The 8015-nt window shown below is 42.5% G+C and overlaps 1 protein-coding gene across 2 annotated transcripts; it reads right to left on the bottom strand.

The window, feature by feature from the left end:
• Positions 1 to 2136: 2136 nt before the first annotated feature.
• On the bottom strand, positions 2137 to 7542 carry LOC149286848 (cell division control protein 42 homolog). Of its 2 annotated transcripts, none has more exons than XM_089493785.1 (5): positions 7438 to 7542; positions 6865 to 6937; positions 6580 to 6689; positions 6285 to 6482; positions 2137 to 2226 (listed from the first exon to the last, which is right to left on the bottom strand). In XM_089493785.1, exons 1-5 carry the CDS (start codon positions 7540 to 7542, stop codon positions 2137 to 2139), a joined length of 576 nt encoding a protein of 191 aa, XP_089349911.1. The 2 variants fall into 2 exon arrangements, with proteins under 2 accessions (XP_089349911.1, XP_089349912.1); XM_089493786.1 differs by lacking the exon at positions 2137 to 2226 and adding an exon at positions 3544 to 3633.
• Between the last annotated feature and the right edge of the window lie 473 nt (positions 7543 to 8015).

The following is an 8015-nucleotide window of genomic DNA, read 5'->3' as shown; positions in this document are numbered from 1 at the left end:
GGAGACACTGCCCCCTGCTGTTCCCCTTGGGTTAAGCCGATGAGCCTGAGCACGGCAATATGCAGCTCCCACCTTGTTTGTCTAAGGAGGGCCACATTTTCTCGAAACACCCCCGTGACCTTTCATATTCATTAATGACACTAATTACATGAAACGATACAACAGACGTCCAGCGCGACATCTGTCCCCTGCCTTCGTTACACCGGTAAGGGATGTCTATGTGGGTTCTGTAAAAATAAGTGATCTTGACACAAAATTTGAAACATCTCATCTCCACGCTCCGGTCCATTTCTGATTATCAGACCACTCCATTGGTTGCTATAGTGATAGGACTATTTGTCAAACTTTGCACCAGAATCTGTTTCATAAAATAACTAATGAATGGGTTTTCATTGGTAAACTTTGTAAATCCAACAGCACCCTCTAGTGGTGGCTTCTCAATACAACAGGCTAGAATGATTACAAACTGTAACAGTGTAACAGCGATCTTTTCCAGATTTTCAATACTGCCCCTTTCCTGAAAATTATTTACCATCTCAGCCAGGTATCCGGTCCATATGTTTATTGAAACATACTCACACTGCAATATCTATATAAAACCTAAACAAACCCCCTAATATTTCTGATTTCATGTAAATGAAAGCCAACTATTCAAAATAAAATGGAGTTTAAAAAAAACAAACATTTAATAAATTTGCCATTTTGATGGTTGATCTATTTAAGTAGCAGCAAACCCAAAAAGATACAAAGCAGGGAATTTGCCTAAAATAAATGTAAAAGATAAACAGAACTTTAATAAGAAGAGGTCAGGCCTTAACTAAATACACAAAAGCTTAAAAAGATAAATAGAAAGTACTTTATATTATGGAGCATACATTTTCCTACATTTCCAAAATATTCATATTCCTTTAAAATATAAATATATGTCGAAATAAAATGGTAATAAAAAGAAACAGGTAGGCAGGTGTGTGAAGGTATTTTATGTTTAATACATCTGAAAAGTATGCATATACAAAGATTTGAAACATGAAAAAGCATTGGTTCAATACTAATGAGTCTACAAGTTATTAATTTGGGAAGATGGAATATATTCCCTACCTATTAAAAAATAATTCTGGGGAATAAACCGTGTGTTTTTTTTGGTAAAATCCTTATTAACACTGGCGTCTACATTTTTATACATTATCTTTGAAACAGGAATTCCACGTCGGGCTTCCTCGGGTAACATTTGCATGCAAAATGTACAGAAATGGGAATTGGCTGGTCCCTCAAAATATCAAACTAAACAAAAAAATAAAAACCACTCCCCTCCTTACAAAACAATAAATCAGGCGCATCTATTTAACCAAAGGTCTGAAGCGATTATTAGTTATATTGGTTTAAAAAAAAAAAAATCAATTTCTGGAATCCCCGGAGACGCAAGTCTAACTAGCCTAGGTGAACCTCGCCAAGATATCGTCAGACGAAGGGGCTTCCCAATGCTTCTTACTGCCTCCAGCAGAACAGGGGTTAAACTGTACGGATATCAGCTCAGTGCTAAAAAAATTGCCCCTTTCTGCCGGAAGGGTCTTGGGAAACGGAGCTTCGGAGCGGCCCAGACGTCAGGTAAGGAAACAAGACAACGGATCTTTGGAGTCTACTTGGCCGACGCCAACCGGTCATTGAGTGAAGACTCCCGGAATTTATTAAGCGCGACTCAAAACCTCAACTTCCAGGCTGGAGTGTCACTCGCGTCTACGTAACACCCGCCGCCGAGCTCGTACAAGTTGGGCTGGTAAGTTGGATGTCTCGTATTAGTCTGTTAACCTATAAAGCACGCCTCGCTCTTAATATAAGACATTAGAAACAGTAAATAAACAATAAAAATAAAAAACACCTAGTAACAATGAACGCGTGTTGGCCGTTTCCTCGAGATCTTTCTTCTAATCTCAGTACTTAATTTATTGTGTTTCTGTGTATTCCCCAAACACGCTCCAGTTTCTTTTTTTTTTTTTTAGGGGGGGGGTTGGGGTAATAGATGTGGGGGGGGTAGGGGGGATTAAGAGTTTGTTTCATCTTTAGTTTGATTTAAACATTTGATTTTTTTTATTTTGATGCCGACACCAGCTTTGCAGAAGGGAGACCGTAGACGGATGTTCATAGCAGCACGCATTTGCGCTTCTTCTTAGGCTCGGGGGGCTCCAAGGCAGCCAATATCGCCTCGTCAAATACATTCTTTAGGCCTTTCTGAAAAGGGTTAAACAGAGAGAAATGGGCGGTCTCATCTTAAGAAATGAAGGCAAAAAAAATAAAAATTTAGATTCTAAGCAAAAACAATACAAAATAAATAAAGAAATTTCTGCACCTTTATAGAAGATATTAAAGGAAGCACCGCTGCCGAAGCCGATTACCCGCGGACGCCGTTTCAGAGCCAACTAGCGCTTTAATATTTTTAGTTTTTTTTTTATTATTTTTTTTCCTTTATAATGCAATTGAATAGAGGCCACGAGAAAAAGATATTTAAAACAAAATATATAAAAACACACAGAAGGACACTGTCCAAAAGAAGGGCTCCAAAAGACTGTGAGAACACAGGGCAGCGCTGTTAGAAAATATGGGGGGGGGGGCAGTTGGTTCTTCTTTACTTAAGTCCTCTTTGGTTGAAATCAGTTCATTTTTGGAGCTTCTTTTCGAGCGAGTCCTTAATTTGTTTTCAGGGTAAAAAAAAATAAAAAAATCTGCGCATGGATAAGGACAGCAACTCAAAATAAAACCAGTACTAAAACACCACCAACACGTTTGAAAGCAGGCATTTATGTTAATCCGGTTACAGGGTTTCCATACCATTCAAAAAATATATATATATAAAAAAAAAAAGGAACCCAATCCCCCCCCCCCACGCAGTCGGTGACGATAAATTAATACATTTACTACAGAAAAGGAACAGAAAGGAAGAAGAAAAGTTCCGGATTAATTGTCTGCGATGCCGACACAAAACATGGTTTAGAAAACATGGGTGCGTTTGGGTTTCCCATCGTACTACAATGCAAGAACGCTACTAGTACTACCACTGCTACAAAGCTCAGCCAAGCAAAAGCAAAACGAAAAGGAAAAAAAAGCAAACCCGATCTCCTTCGGAACGTCACAAATAAACATTCACGTTACAGACACGTAAAAGATAGGTCTTTGCGCTGGAGAAGCCCCTAACGGCGTCTGGTTTAAAGTCCTCCGCTGGGCAGGACGCCAGAGGGGGCAGAAAGTGGGATTCCTACCCCGAGAACCATCTTCACCCGCTAACCGCTTAATCCGGCCCAAGGTTTAAGGCCGTTAAAGAGTTTGGCAACCCAAAAATAAAATAAAATCACAATTAAGAGCCCAGTTATTTTTAAGCTTAGTGGGAAGCCAATACAGGTCATATCCGGGGTCTCGTTTAAGGAAAGACGCACAGGTTTTGCCAACATACTTGTTTTATTAGGTTTTTGTAATTTATTTAATGGTTTCGCTACAAGTGGTGGGACAGCGGAAGCAGCATAGAGAGAGAGAGAGAGAGAGAGAGAACGCAGCTTAGAACAAACAGCACTTCCGTTTGGGCTGAGTTTCCGGAGGCTCGAGGGCCGCTAGGATAGCCTCATCAAACACATTCTTCAGACCTCTCTACAAGACAGAGGGGAGGAAAGAGAAGAGCAGCCAGGTTAGAGTATTAGAGAGAAACGAACAGCAGATATATTAAAAAGAAAAAGAATTAAAGCCGAAAGCACGGGAGCCACGCGGCGGAGGAAAGCGACACGCTCCGGTTAGTATGATTACAGACCAAGCAGCAGGCAGAGCGCTAAGCAAAGAGCCTAGAACGAGACTTTGCACTTGGTAGACCCCCCTCTCATTTTGGATGCCATGGTCTTTATTTTGTACATTTTTTTTGCTTTTAATTTTATTTATTTTTTAGTGCTCAACAGGGACCTGGATATTCAGTTTTTCTTTTCACCCGGCAGTGTACCCAGCAGCGCCCTTTTAACTTGTAAAAATAGCTAATCTTGCCAATCAAGTGTGTTTTTTTTGGACAGAAAAAGGAATTGGTGTGAAAAAAAAAATAAAAATAAAAAAAAAATAAAAAAAATTCTAGCAGAAGGTCTATCCAAGTATGAAGTCAAATTCGAATGGGATAAACGACCACCAAAGGCACTTTTGAAAGGTAGTACTGAGCCCCCGGCGTTCCGTAGCGTGTTTGGCGCACGGTAAACATACGATGGAAAAATAAAGAAACCTGGAAAATACGGGGATCGTATCAAGAAGGACTGGCGGCAAAGTTCTAAATATGGAGCAATCGGCTGGACGTCCCGTGGCAACCGCTCCACGTTTGGAACTCTGTCCCAGAAAGCTAAATATATTTCTATCTATAAACTGGAATTAAATCATAAAAATCTACTGATTTCACTCCATTCATGAACGGAGACTCGTACCCAAGGAACGCCAGGCATAGTTTGAATCCTTTTTTTCCACTGCCGGCATTGGCATGTGGGGCGGATGACGCAATAAAAAAATAAATAATAAAGTTATGGACATTGGTGGCTCGGAACACTACGTGATCCACGCGCTTCGACGTCCCAGGGTATGGATGATTTGAAACCGAAGGCTTGGATGATCTGAGATTACATCCGGAAGAAGTGATTTAGAGAAGAAAAAACTCAGACGTAGCTTAAAATGTTACATAAAAAATTCCATAAACCTGAATACCCCTCCGATACGCAGACGGAGACAACGTGTTACCCTGCAAATTATGTTAAAGTTAAATAGCCGTTTGCAGAAGCAGATTTTCCAGCGCATGCAGTTAATAGAAATTTGGGAAGAAAAAGCATAAAATAAAAAATGAGAGAAAAATATCAAGGACTCGAGATAAAATTATAATAAAGGAAAAAAAATAATTCATTAATAAAAATAAAGCAACTGAATACAGAGAACCCCTCAGAAAACGGCCAATTCAGCCTCACGCGAGTCATTTTAGGACTGAAAATATGCTGGAGGGTTTGGGGCAATTTCAGGAAAGTGAAGAAGCTGAAACAATAATCTCCCTTTAGTGAATAAACCCCACAGACAATCTCACCAAAGACAAAGCACGACACACAGATCCATCAGACAATGAGAGAGACCACGGACGGCTCGGTGTGATAGGATTCCGCCGTCAGAGACAGCTTTACAACGCAAAAAAAGCGATGCCATCAAAAAGTGCAGCTCATAACAGGATTGTCTTATCCCAAAAGAGCCGTTATTTTCACCAAAAGCACACACATTATTTTAAGCATTCATTTCTTTCACAACGGAACCTGCCTTAATTCTAATCGGTTTGGTATAATATATTTAATGTATAATATATTTATGGTATAATATATACAAATTGGGTTTCTGTCCTGTGTAGCAAGGCTCTGACCCCCAGCATCTATATATATTTTTGGGGAGATCTGGGCCACGTGCTATAAAACTGCGGCTTATGGGGGGCTAGCGGCACATAGTACCCTCAGTACAGAGGGGGCATCTCCCCTTTCTGTGACATTCTGCAAATAAAAGCTATAGAAGGTCCACGAGGTACAGGGGGAAAAAAGTTAGATTAAGGGATGTCATTATATATATAGTTATATATCAATCATTCTGGGTGTAAAATAAAAGCGCAGTTTTATCTGCAACAAACGCCATAAACAGGTTGAGTATCTGTTTTACTGAAGGGGGGCAGAAAAGAGGCTTCTGACTTCATTCGATTCTTGCCCCGTCTCCTCTTGGGCTCCCCCTGCTGTCCGCTCCGTTGTTCGCGCTTCCCCCCCTCTGTCGCTCAGGTTTCCCCAAAGCGTTTCCGCTCCCTTTTACGAACAGCGAACCGGAAGCGCTTCAGGACAGCGGAGGGGAAGGTGGAACAACAAACCGCAAGCGCTTTGGGACAGCAGAGGGGAAGCCGGAACAACGGAGCGGACAGAGGCAAAGAATTTCGGATGGGGGACACGCAACCTGTACGATCGCTCAACGCAAAGCCAGGAGTTGGCATGTTCCTGACCGACCCATTTCATCAAACCCCATGAGACCCCGGCCACGAGCGCTCTGCACACAGACACTTCCGTGACGGCGCAATTCCTTTTCCCAAAGCAAGTGGATTTTTCCAACGATGTACGGAAGAAAGCAGAGATCTATTTCTTTAATTTTCCTTATAAATAAAATACGTATCGATTTATCTTCTGGGAGACAAACAGATTCGGACTCCACGAGCGAACGCAGCCGACGGCACCTGAAGGTGAAACGTTCCCCGAGGCATCGCTCTCTCTTACCTGCGTGAGTGCAGAACACTCCACGTACTTCACCGCCTTCAGGTCCCGGGCCAGCTTCTCCGCCGTCTCTGGAGTGATGGGCTTCTGTTTGTTTTTTGCAAGCTTCTCGATCGTCGAAGGGTCATCTCTTAAGTCGATCTGGGTCCCGACGAGCAAGAAAGGGGTCTTGGGACAGTGGTGAGTGATTTCGGGTACCCACTGAAAGAGAAGCGTGACAAATGAACGTCCCCTCTCGGCAGGCTGGAAAACCGTTAAGACGCGCCGGGCTAGAGGGGGGAGGGGGGCGATAACGTACCTTTTCTTTCACATTTTCAAACGAAGATGGAGAGACCACTGAGAAGCAGACGAGAAACACATCTGTCTGGGGGTAGCTGAGGGGTCTTAGTCTATCGTAATCTTCCTGCCCTGTGGAAATAACACAAACAACAACATTTAAAACGGGCTCTCTCTCTAAATGCTGCAGGACCCCCCCCCCCCCCATCATCCATCAGCAAAACAGACCACATTAAATTTAAAGAGACCGCTCAGCTGTCTTATGCATTAAAGTACGATGGCTGGAGTGTCATCAGCAAGCACGTACCCGCAGTATCAAATAATCCTAGAGTATACGGCTCCCCGCCGATCATAACCGTTACGGCATAGTTGTCAAATACCTGTAACAGAGGAAAGAGCGGAAATAAGTTAGTTGAGCAAATATGAGACTGCCCATTTTACATAAAACCGGCTCAAAACACATATAGAGAACGCTATCGTATAGACAAACCGGCCACAGAGGCAGAAGCTGCATTATGAATGAGATCGTTGTAACGCGCATGTACAACCGGAGTAACACAATAAAATCTGAGTACATAAAGAAAAAGGGCAATGCGAGGAAGACGGGTTTAACTCTTTATGCAGATTCCTTTATGGCGATGTCACCGGCGAAACGCATAACCTGGAGACAATGCATGGCCCGGGGTTATTTACTATAAACGTTAGTGAATCACTGAAAGTGAAATATAGAGTAATACAGCAGAGGGGCCGAACGGGGCCGATCAGGCGGCATATTCTATGTTTCTACGTAAACGTTAAACCGCCTGACCGTAACGACAGGCTGGCAGTGAGTTAATGCGGGTCACAGACCCCCAGCAGCTGATCCCGCGGGGGCACTCACCGTGGGCACGTACTCCGAAGGGAATTTGTTTGTTGTGTAAGAGATTAAGAGGCAGGTTTTACCAACGGCTCCATCACCAACGACCACGCACTTAATCGTCTGCATGGCTGCTAATTACTCGATGTCGGCAAAGCTCGTTTAATGCAGACCTGAAAACGCAAACAGAAAGGATTTAGGAAATAAAATCATTTTTAGTCATTGTAGAATAAAAACTGCAAACAGAGAGGAGGCACAAATACACCGAATATATTCATGTGCAACACATAGCTTATACGGTCTACTGTCAATCATACAACGCTGTCCAAAAGCCTAGAAAAGTTAGACATTTCCTTGTTTGTGAAAGAAAATTATATTTTGTCCATTAAAATAACATAACAATGGCCCTTTATCACTCCTGTCTTTCAATGGCCCTTTATCACTCCCATCACTCCTGGGTTCCAATGGCCCTTTATCACTCCCATCACTCCTGGGTTCCAATGGCCCTTTATCACTCCCATCACTCCTGGGTTCCAATGGCCCTTTATCACTCCCATCACTCCTGGGTTCCAATGGCCCTTTATCACTCCCATCACTCCTGT

Source organism: Sceloporus occidentalis, unplaced genomic scaffold, assembly GCF_023333645.1.
Source record: "Sceloporus occidentalis isolate IW3139 unplaced genomic scaffold, rSceOcc1.0.p SCAF_66, whole genome shotgun sequence".
Classification (NCBI taxonomy): domain Eukaryota; kingdom Metazoa; phylum Chordata; class Lepidosauria; order Squamata; family Phrynosomatidae; genus Sceloporus; species Sceloporus occidentalis.
This window is presented reverse-complemented; position numbering and strand designations above follow the sequence as displayed.